The 24,235-nt window shown below is 41.9% G+C and overlaps 1 protein-coding gene across 1 annotated transcript; it reads right to left on the bottom strand.

Moving 5' to 3' along the window:
- Positions 1-1,414: 1,414 nt before the first annotated feature.
- On the bottom strand, positions 1,415-23,886 carry LOC110975580 (uncharacterized). The gene is made up of 24 exons (XM_087130259.1): positions 23,509-23,886; positions 23,079-23,124; positions 20,194-20,362; positions 17,528-17,688; positions 16,577-16,852; positions 15,656-15,946; positions 14,678-14,811; positions 12,875-14,141; positions 12,498-12,580; positions 12,202-12,403; positions 10,971-11,087; positions 10,158-10,239; positions 8,577-8,688; positions 8,195-8,241; positions 7,934-8,069; positions 7,615-7,718; positions 7,144-7,243; positions 6,166-6,316; positions 5,495-5,561; positions 5,304-5,370; positions 4,283-4,371; positions 3,804-3,930; positions 3,480-3,521; positions 1,415-2,266 (listed from the first exon to the last, which is right to left on the bottom strand). Exons 1-24 carry the CDS (start codon positions 23,578-23,580, stop codon positions 2,093-2,095), a joined length of 4,116 nt encoding a protein of 1,371 aa, XP_086986385.1. The 5' UTR covers positions 23,581-23,886; the 3' UTR covers positions 1,415-2,092.
- Positions 23,887-24,235: the final 349 nt, after the last annotated feature.

The following is a 24,235-nucleotide window of genomic DNA, read 5'->3' as shown; positions in this document are numbered from 1 at the left end:
AATTGGTAGGTCACTTAACTAAAATAGTTTGATACATAGAAGAGGAGTTTCAACGTGCACGAAAAAGTTTGTGTCATTGTTCCTCAAAATAAATAATGAAATTACATATTTCCAAAGTACAGATAAGATTGATTTAGGTACATTCCTTGTGTTAAAGAATGCGTTCTTAAAGCCTTGTTAATCGCATATGCAAACTTGTCAGTGCCGATTTCAGTACCCTTCACACCGGTCTAGTTTGTTCACTCATCTGTGTCAATAACATCACAAGCTGTATACCTCTGCAAAAAGGGCATTCTGCCCTTTCTAGAGATATATTTCCCTTTCCCATATATAAAAATAGTTTTGCTATTACACAGTAATTTTTATCTCGATATACTTTTTATGTAGATACCCTGTATATTCCACTGAACTTTTTTTTTTGTTTTTTGTTTTACACAAGCAGCCTTGGGGCGTAGTGTATAGAGTAAGTCGCTGTTTGTTGACACTTATTTGGACATGGGCATGGGCCAGTAGAATATTTGACCACACATGTTCTGAGAACTCCTCCCCATTCACTTTAAATTCTACTCTTTCGAGTATTTCAGTTGGTAGTGCGAAATCGCCGTTTATGGGATTGCAGTCCGAATTCAGGAAGCGGTGATTCCATGACCAATTCCCTGATCAAAACGTGTTAGCATTTTTGTGCTTTTCTCGAATGGAGAAACACATGCACTACTTTCTCCTGCAAACTGGATGCGATTCCTGACCTTAAAACAACCCTCTTTTAGAGGACTTGCCAAAATGAAGAAAAAAACCCGTTGAACTTGATGAATTAGTGAACCCCCCTAAAAAAACCGAAAAGAGACTATCGTTTTATTGCCAACGCAAGTACCCACTGAACGTTGGCCAAGTTGTCTCACCCAAGGTCTTGAGGAAAATGTTCCTTTTTGTCCAACTAGAATGACTCCTTCGAGCTGGATTTTGATGATGATTTCCTGGGCTCTTTCTCTTCATTTTGCTACCGATAACCTTGACCCCAAAATGCAACTGAAACTGTTTTTCAGAGAGGGGGAAACATTGTGTGGACGTGTGTGAGTCCCCACTACGCCATCGCACCCTACATTATTTCGACTTCTTTTGTGCAGAGGTCCACACTATGTAGGCTACTTTATGCCACGCCTGCACACATTCTCACGATGACTGTCAGGAAAATCGCAAGGGTGCAGCTTGCACTGGTTTTAGAGATGGTGTTCTCTCAGAGTTGTGAGTCAAGTAGAGTCATTTTCATGTAGTGACTCGAGTCAAGTCATTAGGTAAACAGGTTGAGTCGAGTCACAGTGTGCAGTCGAGTCAAATGATTAGCTCAGGTCGATTTACAAATAATTTAACAATACAACAAAATATACACAATAGAAAGAGCTACTTTGGGCCTTGTTTAAATCACATAGGTTTTATTAGCTACTTTTATTCCTAAAAATAAAAAGGGTTCCAGTAAATGTCATCCAATGAAGGAGGCAAAATTGAGTCCAAACAAAATAATTTATGTAAATGTGGGCTTTCGGCTATTTGTGTTTTTAAATCGAAACGCTTTTTTTTAATCAAGGCATAAACTTACCAGGTGTCCCAACGACAGCCCCACTTAATGAGATATCGCTAAGGCAATAATGAAACCACAAATTGAAAAATGGATATTTAAGTCTGGTTCCGGGTTGGCATTACATGCTACACAACCACAAGGTGGGAGTCCATGACATGATGTATGTTTGTTGTACCATGGAGGGAGGACAAGAGGAGTCGACGGCCACTCTTTAAAGAAAGCATTTAGAATACCGTACATGAATTCGCGACATGACACGATAACGATAAATTGGCACCGTAAATTATTGAACATGCTTTTCGCAGAGCTGTTTTCTTTACCAGGACTCGAGTCGTATAAGCTTTCATTCGAGTCCAGTCTTTTGATGGGGGGGGCTCGAGTCGAGTTATTTGATCATTACGACTGAGTCGCCCGTTGGAACTCGGATCGCCAGGAATTGTGACTCGAGTTGGACTTGAGTAGAGTCATTGACTCGAGTCATTACCACTCACTGCTCTTTTCCATCATATTTTGCTCTTAAAATTGTTGAGAGGGAGTTGTGTTTGAGATCGCGAGCATGCGCGGCGTCGCCCCATGTGATGTCAGCTGCATGCCGCCAGCTCTAGTTCCACGGCCGACGCCATGCATAGTCCTTGTGCCGGCACTTGTACTGTAGGCATCGGCTACCCGACCGCGGATTTTTCCTCGCACCTGAATAAGCAGGAAAGGAGTGAAAAGCGTGAACTTTGTGGGATATAAATGGTTATTTTTGTGGCTGGTAACACTTGGAAATAATAATATGCTGACACTAACTAGAGTCAAAACCAGTAGTCCTATTTTAGCAACACGGTTACTGAGGATGACTAGGGCTTGCAAAGTTAACATTTAATCCGCGTATACAGATATTTCGATCTATAGTATCTATAGAGATATCTCTGTTAATAATTTCGGGAGTAAATGTTAATTTGGCACGCCTAGGAATAAATATATCTTTATACGCGAATTAATGTTAACGTTGCACGCTATAGATGACAGTTACATTGGCGGATTTGCTGGCATTGAACATGTTATGAGCTGGCCTTATTTGTTCCTCAGAAAAGAACTCGATCTTCCTGAAGACGTAGATCTCTTGACGCTTGTCAAAAGTACAGAACCCATTTCGCCGTTATGACCGTGGAAATTACCATGCTCGATCAGACGTAGGCGGCACGGTGCAATGTGCAGGCGCGGCTTACATAATGTGGACCTCTGTACAAGATAATTCAAGGAGAATGGACGAGGAACTGTAGATTCGTGCTAAGAATCTACATTCTTGCACGAATCTACAGTTGTGAGTCTATTTCCCATTGTTACACCGAACCTGGAGTCCCGAGTCTATGACGCTCTTGCTGTTAACCTACGCCTGAGTGCACACCTTTGTTCTATTCATTAACGTGCACGGGTTTGGGCCACGTGAAATTTGTGCAGTCCACACCCTCAGTGCTGGATACATACTCGCGTCTCTTCCTCTTGCGCATAATGTGGGTACAACTGCACTGAGTGTGCTTATAAGTGCGCAACACAGACGAAGCAAGATATGAGACGGAGAGAAATCCCCAAACCTGCTTTGTGTTGGTCACAGTCTCATTTCTTGCTGGATATAGCGCAACACGGGCAGGTGGTTGAGAGTAACACAGTATGCATCGCCTTTGTATTCGGCACGAGAAGATGAACGCTGATTCTTTCAGACGGTAAAATCCATCCCAAGTCCAGAATTTTCTTTTATAAGACGTCCGTGGGGCGGAGCATGGGTTTGGTGGAGGGGTATCGGTCGAATACGACAGGATGCATAGATATACATGTAGGCAGCTTAGTAGAAATTCGCCTGTATTACTTTTGCTGGGGTTGGGTGTTCTGAGGAGGAATTTAAAATTCCATGACTTACCTCTCTGTTGCCAAGAATGAAGATTGAAAAAAGCACCAAACCCTGAAAATGTGTAGAAAGAAACGAAATTTGTCTTTACCCGGCGGTTGCATTACCACATAATTGATGCGACGTCAGCGCCCCGCTGGAAGAATCGATGAAGAATCTAAATGTATTGTTCACTTGAATTAATCGGTCTTTGGTGTTTTTAATTAAATGAGCTGAACTCTTCATTTTCTCTTGGCCCTTCCCAATTTGGCGATTAAAAATCCAAAATGTAGGATTTCTTAATTTCAGTTGGCTGAGGAGGCCACACTGGTTAAGGGTTTGATTTGAAATCGTTACCTGGAAACTGTTAAGTACAGTGAAGATGTAATCAAAGACGATAAGATGGGTGTTGAAAGCAAGAAGGCCGAACAACCATGGTAGACCGACCATAGGAGTGAAGACCAACAGCGCCTTGGCCAATGTCCTGACAAGGGAGCAGAATATGGTGCTCTTTGTAAAACTAATCGGGGAATATGATTCCATCTGTAATCTTAACTTGGATTTTAGTCGTGGTGAGGACAGAGTTGGGAGCAGGAAACGGGTTACATCTCTCAGAAATAAAGAACCAATGAAATGAAATAAAATTGGAATTGGTAGAGAATGAGTTATTTCCTTGTAGGGTGACATGGACCTGCGCATGAACCGGATTCCTTTGCACCAAATCTGGAAACGTTCATTTTGGCCCCAGCCCCTGAGAAGCTGTTCTAAGCCATAAGAACCAGTAAATTAGGGTGTTCGGCGAACGTAGGAGAGATTTCTTCACCACATATCCTTACCTGAATTTCCCTGCCTTCAAATTGGTGATATCGCGTTTAAGAATCCGACTGATCTCCCATAAAACGGCCACCAACATCACCGTATTGATCTGCAAAATGCAAATAAATTATTTGAATATCTGAAACAAGACACACTGACAAGATGACAAGACCCAGAAGCTTATCATTACTTCATTTTTTTCCGCATCAGTTCATTTGGCGGATTATGGAGTCTTTTTCGATTTCCTTAAATTAAACTTTAGCTTATCAGACTTGGAGTCCACCCGAGTAAAGACTGGTTCATACTTGGCGTGAAAGCGAACACAGACGCGAGTGTGTGACGTCAGTCAAGTATTTGCGCTACGAATTTGCAACAGTTGGATCCAATTCAACTCCAGCGAAAATTTGCTGCAAATATTCCGTGACGTCAAGTATGAACTGGCCTTCAGCCAGTTGAATATTTCAACGCCTGTGCAAATGAACAACTATAGATTTCTGCTTGGGCATACATTGTAACTTTTTCGGCATGTACGCATGTAAGAAAAATCATGCAAATTGGTCCGAAGGTTATTGAGTGATTTTTTATCAGTGACATAATAATTGAAAGTTCCCTACACGTGAACTTTTGTTATAGTAGTGTTGGGTAGTTTTGCAATTGAGCCAATCTCAAGCCCCTGAAGATCCATTAACCGCTTTGAAGCATGGTGGGCACGATATCAGTACGCTATAAGAAGTGGAGTAATTTGGAGTAAACACAAACGAAAAAAGCCCAAACCAAATAGCGCCCTCCTATTGTGTCTGCCATACCTCAAATAGGCTAATCACAAGTCCAGCACAAGTTGTTAAGTCTTAAGCCGAGTTACAGGGTATTCAAATGAACTGTGACAAAACACTTCTTTGTTAGTTGGTCGCTTTGCCACATTAGACAAGAACCCCAGATAGGTGGATACCACAGTATCACAAGATTTTGATTTGCATACTGTGCTCATGCAGCATAGCTGTCAAACTGGCTTGCTTCAAAATTTGACTCTGTAGTTCTTACCGCAACGATGATCAGAGCCGGTCCCACGAATGCCCAAATAACGCCACTTTGTACCGATAGCCAACAACTGCATAATAATAACCAAAAAGGAAAAAGGTGAAACCGTGAACGCTTTTACACATTGCAAACGAGGAAAAATCTTTAGTCTTCATTGTACTTAAGAGCATTGAGAGCAAGGTGTAGGAACTTACTATTGAGTGCTGAGCAGCTTGCTTGCAGACACGCCATACGAAACTGAAACTTGAATCAAAGGTAAGCCTGAAGGAAATAAACGAACAGATGCCTGTTCAATTTCTTTCAACAAGGGAGATTCTTATTTATCAATCTTCTACTTAAAAAAGGGGGGGGGTTGCAATTACGACAAAGGCAAATCTCTGTGAACACATCGTCACCGCTATGTAGCACGAAACAGACCTGTTGACAAAACTGTGAAACGGATTACTTTTCAAAACAGGTCTCGTAGAGAGGGACAGCTTAAGCAGTTGATCAACCTAGTACTCTGCGTGAAAGTTTACGCGTATTTCTTTAAAGTGCCACGTAATGCTAGAAATTGTACTCTCAAAGCCATAATTTCAATGTTAATCGTACACTCTATATAGACTCTAGAAGTTAAAATTTGTCTCTGTGGAAAATTAAAAATGCGGTTACTGAATTTTTGGCCCATAGAGATAATCGTGAACCAGCTAATTTCTTCAGAATCGGTCAAAGGATTTGCCCAAATTGTTGGCATCAGATATTGCGCCACCCCCACCCCACAAATATGATAAAGTGATGATTTTGAGCAAAATGTATCTCTTCAGGAAAATGGTGATGATAAGGAAGAGAATACCAGGAACCAGGCTGTATAATCTAATGTCCTCACCCCATCCTGCCAGGAAGTAAACTTTCATGTTTGTCCCAGAAGTAAATACTTTGACCACGTTCATGTAAAGATTGGTAACCTCCATTAACATCCAGGTGAAGGTGGAACTCATAAAGTAGAAGAGAGAAACGGCTATGATGGTGCACAATACCTGCAAAGAACAGATGTAAGAAGAATCTGCCTTGGGTAGAAGCACCCCCTCATCGGTTGAACAGAGTAATTTATTTGGGTTATTGGGAGTATTCATTTTTATTGGCGATGCGCCCGTAACGAGTGCATTTCATAGTCGTTTGTGAACCAGTGAGGTGTATTTCCTACCAAAGGAGCCTCCGTTGCTAGGAAAACCCGGCCTCTCTTGATCCAGGTCGGCGCTGCTAGAGTCACAGAAGTTTTGAAATCAAGTCACAGCTACCGAGATTAGAGTACAGGACATCCAGAAAAGGTTCACCGATGTTAAGACTTTACACACGCTTGAAGGCTCACGTCAGAAATGCCAAGACTACCTGTGTACAACCTAAGCAGGACAACAGCGGGCGCAATTTTCATGGCAACGAAGGCTCCTTTTGCACTTTTTGGACTACTGTACTTTGCTGGTTCACAAACGACTTTGAAACGCGTGCAACAAGATGAACGCCCCCTCCAACTCTTTTCAACCGATGAGAGGGGATGCTTCTGCTCAAGGCTGATGCACTGTTAAGATTCGCGTCACAGATTTTACGTCCCGGGCCATGTTGGGTCACAATGTCAATACATGCCATAGTCTGGACGGAGTCGCAGTAAGCCATGGCTCGTTTCAAAGACGCCAAACTACCTTATAAAAGTCACGGTTATCGTTACAGATGCCATGCCTTGATGAGTCCACACGTCAGGAGAGACAGTTCCAAAGCGTTTATGTGACGATCTCAGAGAGACGACCCAGCGGGCTAAAAGCCATAACCTTTGGCGAACTTTGTGACATTCTGAGCCAAATTAACCCACCTGGTTTTCAGTTTGGTCAATACCAAAGAGAAATATGAGCTGTGCTACGGCGATCGCAAGGAGCAATTGGACATGAATCACTTTCTCTTCCTTCAGGATTCTGGTGAGGAAAGAAATACGCACAATCACTTTCAAACAATAAAAGGAATGCAGAAATGCCACTGCAAGTGTAGGCTATATAGTTCGCTGATACGCCCAATTGCCAGCTTCCAAAAATACCAGGGACAGTCCATAAGTACGTGCACAGAAGGCTGAATTTTTAATCATCAGTCCAACTCTGTACACGTGGCACATAATACGCATATTGCATGGCCATAGAGCTAAAATGGTGATGTGATGGATACTGTATAACGATCTTAATATTTACGAAAGCCAGTCAAGGGGGTACATAGAGGAGAAATTACATTAAGTTCATGCCAATTTCTAACACACTGAAGTGATAACTTGGGTTTGCCCTATTTTTATTTTTACCTCAAACAAAGGTAGATCATGATTGTCAGACAAGCAGACAGGATGCTCACAATACACCCAGCCATGGTGATTAGATGAAGTGCCCTCTCATGTTTTTCATCATTCTGGAAGAAGAGTCAAGTAGGACATTTTTTGCTAGTGTAATTCATAGGAGTGTGCAAAGTCCTTGGCAACGAAATTTACCCAATATGGAATGTGCAATGCTATGCTGGGGGATTGGGGCGAAGTTTGCCGAGGGACTGCAACACATGCATCTCAAAAATTTTGTTTTTTCATCGACTAACAAGGAATATACATCTTGTGGAAATAATCGGCATACCTCAAAGTCGGTCACCTTCATCACGACAGTGAAGCTCGTAAGATGGGAGCACCGACAAATTATGGAGAATGTCTTTGTGTCAATGAGTGTGTCACAGCCACTGGTATTCCACGAGTAACTTCCTGGCTGCCCATCTCTGCAAACGCACAAGGAATTTGCTGTGGAACTATAAGTTGACTTTAGCAAATTAACTATATTTTTGCAAGCCATACAGAACACGTAAGGTAAAGACATACATGTTATCTTGTTTCTTATACTTACCTACTGATGGCTTCTGCCCAGACGCACACTGGAGTAAATTTAGTTACCTATACAATCAAACAAGTACGTATGAAATAATGCCACGCTGAGGGCAATTTTGTGAAGTACTGCGGCTAGAATTCATAAAATGGATGGGAATGGTACGATGATATCACCAGACCACTGTGAAGCTGGAGTTAACGGCGACTTACTTGCAAATAATCATGTTACATTGCACCCACATATCTTGAAATCGGATTAAGATGCACGTGTAATAAGAAAAACAAACAAAACAAAACAACGAAATGAAAAGATTGTAATATGCACGCGTAGAAGTTCATTGAGTTCTCTGAATACATCATTTTTTCTGAATATTGGCTGATGAATGAAACTGTGAACTTACTGGCAGAAAGAACTCGATATTCATGGATTCCGCGAAGGGGAGCGATGTTGGAGGAATAAGTGCCACAGTTATAAGCGGGAATGGCGTCGATAGCTCCTCGCAAATGAACGCACTAAAAACAAACAAAAAAAACAAAACATCGGTATCAAGTTAGGGCAGTGCCTGAATAAGTTTTCTCCATAGGCCCTGTGCACCAGTGTATATACACCAGCACTGATTGTAATGGCGCTGGTAAGCGGTGGAACCCCCTTCCAAGAAAAAAAGAAGGAATCGCACCGCAGTATCAACGTAAACCATGGCAAGTATTTTCGTATCTCCTTGGCACGGTGTCTATAGTGCCTCATTGGATAATCCAACCCCAGTTAGGCATTCCAAATATATCCTTTCATATGAAGTTTAGGTAATCAAAACGCACAGTAAGCATTTCGCAGTTGCTAGCATACTGTTTATGAGCCATCCACAGGTTTGCAAATTTGGAAGCTTATCCGGAAGCTGATCCGGAAGCGATCCGGGAGTCCTATATATCATACATCTGTGACCACTCCCTTGTTATACGGATTTACCAAGCGTTGTACCGTCTGGCATTTCTTTTGACTGTTTTCAGTGCTTTGAGTCAGAAGGTCTCCAATCAGGGGCAAAAGTATTCAGGAAAGTAAATCCCGTAGCCGATGCAGGGGACAACGCCGGCACCTCCCCCCCAAAAAAACAAAACAAAACAAAAAACAGGCCAAAGATACTTGTAGAAGACAGCTGAACTAATCTATTTTCAATCCCCTTCCTTCAAAAAGCGTGTAAAAAATCCCAGACCCCTCAGGAAGGCTCTAAAAGGGTACATGAACATTTTCCCAGTTAATGACCCTTCAAAAAAACAAGTTTGCCCCTCCCCCGAAAATTTAGGTCTGACTTTGTTCGAGCCCCATCCCTATGCCCCACCTGCGGAAATGTTGCCCATTGGGTCAGTGAGGAAAAGGGGTTTTGCCTCATTCGAATTACACATATGCACCCTTACACCAGTAGTAAGAGTTTTAATGACATTTGTTAATTTCACTTTCCTCACCCCCTTTAATTCTAAGCAGAAAGACCAGCAAGGGTAGCGTCGATTTGCTTCAAGTAAAAACGAAGACTGCTTGTAACTAGAAGCTGTTTGCTGATTGCTCAAGCGAGCAAACGACACAGACCCAGTCATAGGCGGAAATCCCTGGGCTACGGGTATACACGTATATATCCCCAGCTTTTTGAGGTGGGGGATGGGCTATTGAATCGCCACCTAACCTTTAGCGTGGGGAACAAGAAGATAAAGTGGTTTGTGAGGAATGTTTGGACTTCCTGACTGAAATATTTTCAATATCACTCAAAAAGTAAAACTATTAAAAACCTTAAAAATGCCGTTCTGATGTAAAATTTGGCATAAATGTAATACAAAGATGTACATCCGTATAATGAACATCGTATTTAGTGTCACCCCCCCGTTTTTCAAATATCCATGGCTGGGCAAGCCCCGCCCCCCCACAAATCCCCATCCCCCCAAATTTCCGGCAAACATTTACGCCACTGGACCCAATGATGACCAAGAAAAATTACCTGTTATCGACGCAATTTTCAGGTGGCATGATGCTGTGCAAACTCTCCATGTTGAACACAAGCAGAGAGCGGCATTGCTTTCCTGTATGTTTAAGTGCATCCAAGATTAAAAAAACGCTCACCACCAGCAGAGGTTTGGGTGTATTCTGTAATCACTAGTGAATGCACTGGAGAAATTCTTGGGGGTTGGTTTGTGAAACAAAATCTCAAGATACTAAAGGTAAGGTTAATTGTATTATTCTGATTGACTATACTTTTTAAGTATCTTCGAGCAAAGGCTAGATTTGTTGAGTAAAATTATTACATATACACATAAATAAAGCCTAAATATGCTTGCCCATAGCAAAGTGCTAAGCAAATTGTCCAGCAGGATGCTAAGATTTTGGAATGATGCCTAACCAATATTTATTAGGCCTATTTGTCTTTTTCGAAAGGCGTATGTTGTCTCAGTACGGAGCCCCTAAGGGGACAGGCACAATGAGAAGCTTTTTTTCTTTAGTTCGTTCCCTCAATTATTATTTCGCTTTCTCGACTAATTTCGAGATCCCTCGTTTTCCTGTCCCACGAGTGACGACAATGGCGCCAAGTACACAAAACAATATTTCGAGGGAATGAAATCAATATATTGAGGGAACAAAACGATTTTGAGAGAACGAAATAATATTTCGAGGGAACAAAATAAAAAACTTCTCATTGTGCTTGTCCGTATTGCAGTAATTAATCTCGCTATAATTCTAATAATGCAACTGACAAATTCCTATCTAGTGGCTGCAGGTAGTATGTATCGATCTTGTTATTTACAGGGCTTATTACCATTGTTGTCGATGACAGAAGCCGGTAAATGTACAGACGGTTTGGCCAGATGTGTTCTGTTGGTCTGATAACCAGCACAGCTACCGTTCTCTGAGCTTGTGAACACAACTTCTATTTCTGTTGAGAAATTAAGGAGGAACTAATCACGTATATATGGCCTAATCTGTTTACACGCCATAACTGCAGCGGTGGCATCGCACTTACACGTACATTCTGCAGCTCGACGAGCGCGTGTGCATTTGGCAAATCACGACACGCTATGAGGCTCGAGCTGGATCAAGAGAAGACGCAATTTTCCTAGCAACGGGGTTCTCCTTTGGTCAGAACTGAACCCCGCTGGTTCACACACAACTGTGAAATGCACGCATTACGGTCGCACATCGCTACCAACAAAATAAACACTTCCGACCAACATGGCTCTTTTTCAGCCAATGAGAGGGTGCTTCTGCTCGAGGCGGAGCGGACGAAGAGGCATGTAACGCGCGTCTACATCCTGTCCACGAGCGTTGCGCCAACCAAATCACAACCTCTAATTATAGCTGTCGAATTACACTACCGACAAACAAAATAGGCAGCCTTTTGGGTGGGAGGGGATTCAGTGCACCTCCCCCTGCACAAGTCGCAATACCGGGATGATCCATGTAACCCCACCGCATGTTTGCGTCACTTCTTAAGTTGTTCAGAACATGGACAACGAAAAAGGTGATTGTAGCTTTGCATAAATACATACACTTCAACGGGATTTCCAAAAGAGGTATCCACAATTTTTTTTACCATCTTTTTTCCCCGTTATGGCGCCTTTCCATATGTGTGTCAAAACTTGCGTATCCATCAAAATCGCTCCTGGGGCGATTTTGACTTCCAAAAGCAACGCACACATGTGTAATGTTAATGGAGTTGATTTTTGTGTGCGTGAAAGTGAAACGCATGAAGCATCAGGTACGCAACGCACCCAAGACACGCACATATGAAAAGACACCTTGAGGGGCACGCCCGAAGGATTCGAATTAAACAATAGTGGTTGCTATCGATTCCAAAGTGGGTTGCACCAGACCCGTCCCATCCCACGGACCATACTGTCCGACAAAGGTTACGATGGTTTGCATTGTCTCATGATTCGGAATTCCCGTCTAACAAAAATTGTGGACTTTTCGACATGATACAACAAAGGGTGTGTTTACGCGATTTACGGTGTTCTTATCCCGAAATCCTCCATGACCCTTGCACACACCTGTGCCACCAGCTAGCCGATGATTGTTGATCCGAATTGTGGTAGTCGCTTCAAAGGTTGGCAAAAGACTTTGCACCGCAGTTTCCAGTAGTGCTTCGATAATACTTGGCCACGGTAACTTCTGCATGGTCAGGGACACATCCATATCGTAGACGCAATCCAAGAGGGCGGTAATGTCAGCTAATGGGGTTATGGCTTTAGACTGAAATGAAACAAAAGTCAATCTGATTAACCAGGAATGGCAGAGGAGTGCCAAAAACAATTAATGGACCCATTCGTTCGAGAAAAAGACAAACCTTATTCAGGAAGACGTCCAAAATAGAGACAATGAGTTCGGTTACTGTGTCGCCATTTCTCGTTGTAAACATTGAATTATGACCTGGAAAAACAAGATTCTTATAAGATTAGGTTATAAAGCTTTTAATTGAATGGGAATTGGGGAGGAAAAGAGACGAATGACAAACTAGTCATTAAGTTTCTCTGGAGGAATAGGGTGAGATGGTACATGACACTCTGTAAAAATTAGGGAAAGTATTCGTACGAAAATTTAAATGCATGGTATTAACTGCCTGTGAGACGTCTAATACTAGAGCATCATTTTTCCTTCATTTTAAACCGGATAGTTTCATTGAGCAAGTACTGTGTCTGCTCTTTTGTCGCAGTTTAAACGTACCTTTGGTCCCTGACGATGAAGTAGACACAAGACATCTTTGCAAATCGAAAATTGATATTTTAGTCCAGTTTTGGACGTCGTACATCACTGTAGTGCTTATCCCTTCGTCATCACCCGTGCTTTTAAATAGTTCTGTTATAATGTCCATAGCAGTTGTGAGTTTGAACGGTTGATCAGTTAGTTTTACAGTCGGTAAATCAAGACCAGGCGGACGATCGGGCCTACGATTGGCTGCAGAAGTGGGATTAGGCGTCGATAATCCTGTAGGTAGCGCCAAGGAAAGGCCGTCATCGACGAATTCTGTTGATGACTCAACGCTCGTACTTGTGCGCAGCATTGAGGAAGAGGTTGTGACGGAGAGTTCGGATGCAGAAATGTGTTCTGCTGAAGATGAAGGATCAAGGGAGTTGTAACTCTCGGTGGAAACTATGTCTGTCGTGGTTCTAGTAGTTTGAGATGAGGTACGGAATGCAAAAATTGGTAAAACCATTTGAGGTTCCAACGATACATGAGCTGTGCTGATTGTTTCCGATGCAGTATGTGCGTCTGCGGTTGATTCCAGCGACTCCACGACTGGTGTTACTTTTTGCATGTCACTTTCTGGGCTGGATATTTTTGTGGTTGTTTCAATTGCAAAATGGGGTGTTATGGGCAACGTGAGCACAGCAACGGTGCTTGCTTTTGTTTCCTCTGTTTGTTGATTGACGATAGATTGTGTGGATGGCGTTGTTGATAAATCCACTGTGACTCCTACACTTTTTGAATGTTTAACGTGGTTGGAGTGGAGTATGGTAGACATTTTCTGTTGTGTTGTCTGTTGAAATGTGGTCGATTCTGTTGACGCCTCTGTAGGCATTGATTCAAAAGTCACAAGAGATGCTGCGTGCAATGGCGGCTGGGTTGAGGCCATGGCAGATGTCATGTGACGTTTTGTTGTGGACACTTTGGAAGTTGCTTCTCCGTCAGTTGATCCAGCTGTCTGTACTTGTCCTGAAGTTGGCATGATTGGCAGAGTAGGGATGGTGGCGCTCACTGATGGTGCTGCTTGAATGCCTTCCGTTGATGAAAACGAGAGGGTAATTTGTCCTTCAGTTGTTGACTCAACTGTTTGAGGATGTTCTGACGTTGTGGAGGGTGCCAATGTAGTTGCACCTGACTGTTGCCCATTTGCTCTGCCAGATTGACCCATCGTTGTTGAAGTTGTACTTGCGGGGGTTGAAGCGTCGAGCGTGGTACGTGGCACAGTTGTTGGTTCGTCAAAATCAACCTACGAAGATTAAATAAGCCCCAATAAGAGTGATACGGAACAAAGAATATGGCGAATGGAACTGGGCACATGAGGCAAAGAAGCCTTGTTCATTACGAAAACAGAATCAATGTTTTCCGCCTCTTAATAAGCAATTATGGTTTTGTCCTTTGTTTTTATACATAAAGTTGGCTTCAAGTTGTACTTTCATGCATAATATTTACGAGTGTTCCGTTCGCAGACTTTGACTTCAATTGGTATGGTGAAAGCTAAGGCGTTACTTTTTTTCTGTCAGGCAGTTTCGCGTTGTTCCATCTTCACATGAATTTTTCTTACAACCACACTAATGGTTAAATATAACTGAGGCTAAGGAAATTAATAAGTCGACGGCATTTTCACAAATTGACAGAAAACTCAGTATCCTATACAGAATATAGGTGTCTAGTGCCAATCAAACAATTTATCTGGCCCCGGTTACATACACTGGGATGGATTATTTCCTATGTCCGTTTTTAAACCGCTTCCAACGTTCATGTATTGCAATCACTTTGACTGACCTCTGGACAGAATGTAGCAGGTGTGGTGTAGTCTGCGTGGGTATGAACCTCGGTGGTGCCGGGGGGATATGCTTCAGCAGTGGATACAATTAGATCACAAGGCGCTGAGGCTTCCTCCTGACTGTTTTTAGACGCTGGATTGATTCGAAGATGGGAATAACAGTTGGTTTTACGCCAAAATAAACAGGCAACAACTTCAGCTGTCCCCAGCGCCCTTACATTGTGTTTTGTGAAGGAAATACGTCACAACTGAGGCGCGTAAAGCTTTGTGGGTCTTCCGAAAGCACGTGCATTCATTGTGCATGCGTTACGAGCAACGAAAGCGTTGAGTCTCGTGATTACCCAAACGAATTTAACCACCAAGGGCTCGAAGATGTTATGTGTAGAAATTACATGTAGCTTCCATAAGAGCGATCTGGACGCGCGAAGGCTCAGAGCACCAGACTGAGTGACCATGACAAAACATGACCTTCCTAATTTCTTGGATTGATGTATGAAATTGTGCAATTCGATACATGTTACAAATGAACAGTTTAATAGTGAAGGTATATGGATTAATGATATGAAATAATATCGATAGTGCTAAAGCAAACTTCTTTATAATGCGACGATTTTTAATGTTGGTATTGTGAGTAGAAAACAAGAGGGACTTAGGGTAATAGTTTGCATTTCGTCAAAATTTGCTGTCTCACAAACAAGACGCTAATATTTCGAGATGTCAGGCAATATTGTTAAACCTGTCATATGTCTTGCTACGAAAGCTGTTTGGCATTGCTGCTTAACTAGTGACTTTGAATGAATACGGTTGGTCACCGGCAAACAATCGCTATATTAATTTTTAAAAGTCCTTTATTAGAAGGTTCAAATTGCTCCCATATTCGGTTCAACCCATTTGTGACAACTTAATTTTTGCCACGAATGAGCCTCCAGAAATTGCCATTGCCTATTATTCTCTTTGGATTCTAACAGTCAACTCACTCGTTGTCACTTGGTATTCAACCGTAGCAGAGTACAGTTTTATCCCGTTGTACCGTACCCAAGCGTAGGCCACCAAGTCGTAGGTAGAGTCCTTCCTCAATTCTCGGAACTCGTACTCAAGGGCCTCTCCGTCGTTGATGTCTGCTGCCTCGCTGACTTCCTGCTGACTCCTGCTACCCATGCCGCTCAGCTCCAGCGTGTACCCGTCAACTCCCCCGGTGGGTTGGACCCAGGACACAGCGATCTCTTTGTCTCCGGCCACGGTCTGAAGACACGGGATCTGGTTTGGAACTTAGGAAGCAAAATAAAGCTGCCGTTTTATCGTCAGGCTCAGTTGCCGATGCAACTCACAGGAAAAGATTGTCACGTTGAAAAGATAAAACTTGTTTTTCTCGAGTGTCTCTAAAGACAAGATTCACTTGTCAAGAAGGCAAGTTGTCAGTGCTTTCCAGGAACTGTTTAACCCAAACACCTCAGCTCTGATGGGATTTGGAACTGGCTAAGGTAATGTAAGAATCTAACTAATCGACCAACGGGTCAAATATTTGGTTCGAATGAGGCAGTGGACACCGCAGTTAAAAGCCTATTATTAGGAATTTGCTCATGCAGAAACCTTTTAATTTTGAACAAACAAACAAACAAACAAACACCCCAACACCCCAACAAACAAACAAACAAACAAACAAACAAACAAACACCCCAACACCCCAACAAACAGCCCAACACCCCAACAAACAAACAAACACCCCAACACCCCAACACCCCAACAAACAAACAAACAAACAAACCCGGAATGTTTTGTTAGATTTTGATTTAAGGCACGGACTGTCTATGTTGTTTCCTAAGAATTATAATCAGATTGTATTCTTCACAGGGGAGCATTTTAGCCACAAGGAATAGTGGAACAGCTGTTTGGCTCACATGTTGAAGCAGACACTACGACAGAGTCGCTTTCCTTCGGTCCATTGACTGTGATTACAGCAGCTGTATACCGCGTCCCGCCACTGAGCCCAGTAAACACTGCTTCCAATGTGCCACTGGCGTTGACGTCAGCTTGTCCAGCCCGATGTACACTTGCAGCAGCGTCAAGAGTCACTCGAAACCCAGTGAGGTCGCCTGTGGCTGGTCTTGACCAAGATACGGTGATGGAATCAGGGGAGAGAGCAGATGTAGTCACGTTGACGGTGGGGTGTGGATCTGATATGACAAAAACCAAATCCTCTGTCGTTACACGAAGAAATCCACCGTCCACCGAAATGTTTTCAACAGTAATAGCTATGCCAGTAGTGCAACCAAAATGTCGAATACAAGTTCGAAGTGGGTGCTTTTCAGTGCCACGCACCTCTCCGCAGGAAAGCGGGCAAAGAAGGTGGTCCTAAGGTTGGCGATAATTCTGTCAGCCAATGTGCCGTAAAAATTGACAAGTGTTTGATTTGTGGTCGATGACTGAAATTGGCTGAATTTAGCAGTGAGGAGAGGCCTGGGGCGCCACCACAGAAGAAGATAGGACTAATTAAAATCGTTACTTGAAATACACTTACGAGTTTTCTTCCCGGACAAACATCAGAAATAATTCAAGTTTTCCCGTGCACAGCCAGTAAAGAGAATTCGTAGACCAATTTCCCACAATGCACTGCAAAAAGGCCTTCTATGTCAACCTCTTGGTGGCTCACTGTACTGTGAATCGCCCGTGTATGCAATTTTTTTTTAAATTGCGAATCAGATAACCCTTTTTCATACTCCCTAATTACTGACTGACTAACAACTCAATCGTTTCACTGCGTAGGCGACATGTCATATTGACTTATCACAGATGATTCTAGTCTCATTAGGATTAAGTCGATTTATTCTTTTGGTTTAAGCACTGTTTACCTTCATAAATCAGTTCCCCCTCGCAGACAAATGGGAGGGGTATATCACATGCCACGGACCCTATGCTGGGGGAGGTGCTACCTATTTCACCAATAAGAAAGTAACAGAGCTCCTGGCATGGTGGGAATGGACCTATCGCGTACCGCATCCCCTCCGTGAGGCTGGATAGGCAGGATATAAGAGAAAAAATATAAATAAGTGACACCTTTTTCAAAACTTACTTTCAGACTATCAACGATTAATTTCAAAAAGCTACATAGCGGAAATTTTTGCTTAATAAAGTTTTCTGCTCAATAACAATCAGCTGTTAACTAGGCGCAACGTAAATTCCTAGAAGATGACCTGTCCTGCGAAGCAAGTACGTGCAGTGGCTGTGTTTGACACCTTTCCCTGCCCAACAGCTGCATGAAATCGTGTCCCCGATAAGAACTTGTTTCAGCAAAGGCTCCACGCTCGTAGGTAACTGGTATGCGTGTGAGAACCGCCCTTTTCTACTGACGAGTGTTGGGACTATTGTGCACAATTGCCTCAAGATTCCAAAATGCGTGCGACATTGTGGCGCCATAGATCAGTCCACTAATAAATTCTAGATTTAGCGGCCCATTAAAAATTCACAGGAGCACAAATTTCAACATTATTTACTCTCAACTTCTGCGCTTTCTTTCACTTTTATTTTTTAGAAAACCCTCTAAAATCATTACAGCTATTACTTTCTGGCGTGGCAGGAATTTTTTTAGAACAAAAAAAAAAAAGCTCGATGTGCGATACGCATTGGGTGCCATCCATCATTCTTGGTCAACGACGTAAGGGGCAAAACCACGAAACAAACTGTGACAACCAGTTCTGAAGGTAGCCTCCAACTCGCGATTCAGTTTAGCTTTACGAGTGGTGCATCGTACCCTAGAGTACACACCTATTTAATTGGACATGGTCAGATAGGAGCCTTGTTAATTTCTTTTTACCTCATGCGTTCGGAGAGAAAACAAAGACTTTTTTATTTAGTGCATTGTAAAATCATTTGAGACCAGAAAGTAATAGCTATAATGATTTCAGAGGGGTTTTTGAAGACAAAAGTGGAAAAGGCGCGGACGCCAAGAGAAAAGTCACATTGAAATTTATGCCCCTGTACTTTCTCAATGGGCTGCTAAAGCCCGTTGCCTCCATATAAATTAGAAAATATTAGGGACTAGTACATTTTCTGAGTAATGACGTCTTCTTGGATTGGACGGCATGAGTGACAAATACAAGACGTACCGTGTTGGGATTCAAAATAGTAGATGGGATCTCTCTCCCTGTTTACAGAGAGTGTTTAATAAGATTGTCTATCAAATCCATCTGAAAATGTTGGGAGAAGTCATGTAGCTGTCCATGGCCAGCTACGACGACGGGGGTGTGGCTTTTGTTATAGTTGCAGTCTACTCCATTGGTTTCCAAAGATGCTCATTATTTGCTGGGCGCATCCATCACCTTACAAGGCAGCCTACGTGTGCGATGTTCCAAAGTTTTTACGCAGAGACAAAGTGGTCCAAATCATGATTTTGTCTCTCATTTTTTCCAAAACCATTTAGGCTACGTGATGCCTAGATGTTGGTGTAACCATTTCATCAAATCACAATGATATCTGTGGCAAAGTTTCAACAGACTGTAATTTTCATTTTCACGAAGATACGCATTTGTCTTCTGTAGGTATAGCTATAGCAATGAAGGGCAACATCGTGGGCGAAATTTGATCTGCCGTTCTCACGAAGATTCAAGGTAGACCCCAGAAATATATACAATTTGACCTGGCATGGTCGTGGTAAAAGTGTGTACCCTTCGTTCCCTTTTCAGGAAGCTTTGAAAAGGCAAAAGTCACACGATGTTTAGCGTTTTCAAAACTAGAAAAACTGTTTTTCATTTTTTTATTTACTTCTTTAAATATTATTTTGTAGCTTTGTGTAATTTAATATCCATTCTTTCGTATGAAGTAGCATTATTTAAATGAGACAGGTGCTAAGTAAAGGGGAAATGGGCGTCTGAGGAAGAGACTAACTTTAAATGGGATTTTCTCGAAACCATGCATGTTTCTTCTCTCTGGCGAGACTTTTGTCTCTTCGTGAAATCACTGTCGATTTCTACAGTTATCGGGTATTACCTTTGTGGATAAGAGAGCAATTCCCCACAATTAAGTATAAGCTGCATTATATACGTGGTATCCTGGAGCTACCGTACCCACCTTGCCACACGCAGACATGAGCTTAAGCAACCCCGTGATCACAATGCGGTCGTGTACGCAGGTTTGGTTTTTCTCCTTTTTTTTGTTCATAGAGACTCTTTTTTTTGTTCCCATGGAATCTGTACTAAATCTCCCTGTCGGGGATTTTCAACTGATCAGGGACCAATTGCCGGAAATTGTTCAGTGTCCACAGTGCAATGTGAACGCTACCTGAACAATCCAGGAATTAAAGTGTGCTGTAATAAGCGAGGAAAACTGCTGCTTTGCAAAGGTGATAGGGCCTAGAGTATCGTTTTTATTTACTACTTTTGATTTGTTACAATCTTCAAAACAAGTCAACATTTGCGTAGCAGTCAACAACCTGCTGAAGTGCTCGTTGTAAGGTGAACGTCTTTAAACATAGGCCCTACAGACAAAACAAATGAAAAATACGGTTGCGTTAGCATCTTACCTTAGTTCCCTGTAAACTTCAAACCTTTCCGAATCACTCTCAAAAACGGCTAGCTGGGATTCATTGTAAAGGGCGCTGCATTCTTCCTCTGCCTGGGAGGGCACTTTTTCTGTCGATATCGAGACGTAACAGGACAACCCATGTGGAACCCATCCGTGCGGACAGTCAGCTGTTTCCGATATACCAATTCCATTTTGTTAATATCTACCCAAAATTGACCCTTTTTTCGCATTAGGGGGAAGTTTTCAGCGTCAATCATATTCTTTGCATTTCGAAAGCAGTGATAATTCGTGGGGGAACAGTACGAACCATTCGAGTACGCCCAGGGGATACTGTACTCACAGTTGGGATCGAAATTTTAGATAAACTTAAGTATTATATTACAGCTGTTAAGACTCCACCTATTTCAAACTATCATTTCCTTTTTCCAGCTGATAAAAATCAAAGCAAGTACTTTATTCATATTCACATGTAATCGAAAAGCTTCTAGACCTTTCAAATTGAAACTGTTCCTGGTTTCAATAGTTACCTCAGAGAAAAATGTTTGTAAATCGTACATTAATTTTGTAAAGAAGTGTCCGTCCTGGATTTCAAATAATTTCATCGGGGGCCTCTCCTGCTTTGTCTCAACCCTTCATCTTTTAACGCCAAGCTGCGGTGCTTGTGCATGGGTGAGAGACTTTTAGAAGCGAAAAGAATTAACAAATAAAACGATAAAAGCATTTGCCATCATGGTGGCGATTAATGATCATAAAAAATACGCCTTTCTATTGCATGCATCCTTTCCCAGCAGTTGCGAATCCAAAACGGAGGGGGACTGGCGGTACTTTGTTTTTTTTAAAGGAAGGGAATTTTGAAACGTCATTGTTGAGAATTCTTTTCAGGAAAAAGTGGACCGTCGGGACCAAAACCTGGATACATCACTGTATGGACTTGAATGGACCCGAAACTCAAACGTGTTCATCGACAAAGAGATTGAGCAAACGAAACCTTGTGACAGTCGTCAGCCGGGTAATTAATTGATGCGGGTGAATAAATATTGCCAACTGCCTATTGTTTTTTTTTTTTAGCGAGTGGAGACGGGGTGGGCAAACAGTAAGAATCGATCCACGGAATCGATTCTCCATCCGGCGTTAGTCAAGCAATGAATACATTCCCTTCAAACATCGTTTGAGACATTCTGCCATCTTCCGGACATGTCTGCTTGTTTGCAATAACCGAAGACCTAGCTGCACAGACACAGATTGCTGAAAACAGTCCCAGAATAAACATTGAATCTTTTCCACCAGGGGGCATCTAATGTAGTCAGCTAATATTGACAATTTTGCTGCGTTACATCCAACATAATTATAATGCAATTTTAATTAAAAAAAAGGCGTACTGAACTGAGGTGGACGTACGCTTGGGTTGTAACAGGCTTAAATGTTATCAGACCGTTGTTAAAAAGTCACGTAATTTTGTTGCTAAGTTTAATTATTGTATTTTTATTATATTATTTAAATTATTCCTATTTTACGGAAGACACATTGTGCCAACGGATTAATGGCGAATTATAAGATGTGTTTCTACATAATCAGCGACAAACGCCACAAAATGGTAACAAAATACAAAAAATCCATGTGCTATCAAAAACAAAAAAATCTGTTCACTTAGCGCTATCCAGATTCCATACTATTTCGTTGGTGTTTCACGAAATAAAAACCCTAGAAAAAATTTTGATCTTGAGTTTTTCCTGCCATATAAATAGGGGAGCCTACAGTTGGTTCAAGGAACAACTTGGCAAAGTTCAAAGCAAAATGTTGTTAACTTTCATATTAATCGTAATTAAACGTTTGATAAAAAGCAGGCTCTCTGTGTTTATCTGTTTTCAAGAAGTGTCCAAAAGTCACTCTGTTAGCAGGACAAAATAGAAACAATAGGAATAGCATATTCAGTACGAATCAGGATAGGAGTGTATGCATGGGCGCAAACGAAGTTGAACATAAATATAATCGCAAGTCCTGAACTGTAACAAAATGTAATACGTTTTACGCGAGTATTGTATTTACGAAGTGACAGAGTATTCAATGTATAACAGGAAAAAATAAGACATCCAGGTTTTGTTGTTTCACAAAGTGGAAAAAAAATCAATGAAAAACCTTCAAATTAAAACAACATTTGTGCCAGTATTGAGTAGCATTTTAAAACTCTTACATTTTATGACTGTGCGAAAAACTGCTCAATGTGTAACAACAAAGTAGCTAAATATGTGTTATGAACTAGGGAGTATTTTTAAACGCGTCTATCTTGAATGTCTGTTTTGCAAGACATGTTCTTTTTTTGTCAGTTCGCGGGGAAAAAAATCCCCCTGGTACATCAACACAATGCATTTTATTGTTCATTATTGACTTTCTTGTTAATGGTGCCGAAAAGAATGCATTTGTCTTTAGATGTCTTGCGTACATGGTTGGACACCCTATTCATAAATACTGGGAAACTTCGATGCCATAAGAACAGACATATCGCGAGAAACGTAACTGCACGTTCGGGAACGGTTACGGATGACTATTATTTAGAATGCTCTGTAAAACTAGCTATAATTACTTTGATGCGATCACAGTAAAATGTACGAACCTCCCTTCTTGTAAATCGTACCGGTATGTAATTTCTATTAATCTGTCACGAGACAGCTAGGATGTTAAGTTGACAGAAACAGCCTTCAGCTGTAAGAAACATTCACCGACACTCCTTTGGGGTAATATTTCCGCAACCAAATTACGACACAACAGTCATCATTGCTATTGTTGGACTTTATGATTCATATCCCCTTTCGATACAAAAGCAGATTACCACCTTATAAATGAACAAGACAGTTTGATTGAAGCAAAACATGTAATACTGCTTACCTTCAGCAGGTCGGCAAGCCCAAAAGGTCAGCAGGAAATTAACAACCTGAAAGGAGGGAATGAGAGAAACGGTGTAACGGAAAGTACTAATTCATGAAAATGTCAAGCCCTGAGTCAAACATTGCAACAGAAAGAACCACTGGCCATGTTGGAGCAGTAAGATACCGTATACACCCGTAGCGTTGGGTCTCGTGTCGTCTTACCGGTCCCAGAACTCTGTTTGAAGGGGCTCAAATTGCCAATAGTTTAACAACAGAATCGGGTCACTTCAATGGTTCATTCAAAAGTCTTTTAAAATTAAAATCGCGGGTTAATAGTAGAAGAGAATAACTTCTACCTCATTTAACGAAAGTGCTGCTCAAAATATCCCGTATAGCAAGACATGGAGCCGTGCGGTTTGGAGGATTTACGAGATAAGAGTTTCACTTACCCAAAAACTCAGCCCAGGTAGGCAGACGTTAGCCATACTGCATTGGTTAATTAACAGGCTGTACGGTAGCATGTGCCGAGAGGCCGTCTTGGCAAGTAGCCGAAAATGTTTGCGGTCGGCGTACACAAATTGGACTGGATTCTTTTCAGCACGTCATTCCCAGAACGTCTAAAAATGAACTGATGCCTTTTAATGTACGAGCTCTGATGCGGATTATGTGCAGGTTTGCGCGAAAGGGATATACTCATTAACGGCGGGAGCGACGTGGAGCTTCATGCAGTGGTCGATGCAAGTTATTTAGGGTTTAAATCACTGCGTGTTATGAGTATGATCCCCAAGCGATATTGTGGAGAGCCCACGTCTAAACTTGAATACGTCAATCATAATGTATACATCGGATGTCACATGATCTGTGACGACACGATCATGCTTGTGAAACTTCAGTCTCATGTTTTCTCAGTCTCCGTTGCTATTTAAACAAAAATGGCAGTAGTGGCCGCAGGATACGAGGTGTGACTGACAAGTCAAAGCAAAATAGAGAGTGTTTAATTACATCTGTTGACATGCCAGTAATCACCATACTCATCACAAACTGGTTAATTAGGCAGGAAGTTTGTGTCGTGCACACACTGCAGGTTGAGATGAAATGCCTATCAGAAAGACGCGCATGTTACAACAAGAATATCGACAAATACATTTATAGGTTCTCTTAACTTTTCAAATATGA

Source organism: Acanthaster planci, linkage group LG20 (genome assembly GCF_054643075.1).
Source record: "Acanthaster planci isolate LZ-2023a linkage group LG20, COTS_SCS, whole genome shotgun sequence".
Classification (NCBI taxonomy): Eukaryota; Metazoa; Echinodermata; class Asteroidea; order Valvatida; family Acanthasteridae; genus Acanthaster; species Acanthaster planci.
The sequence above is the reverse complement of the archived record's forward strand: the minus strand, read 5'-3'. Positions and strand labels throughout refer to the sequence as shown.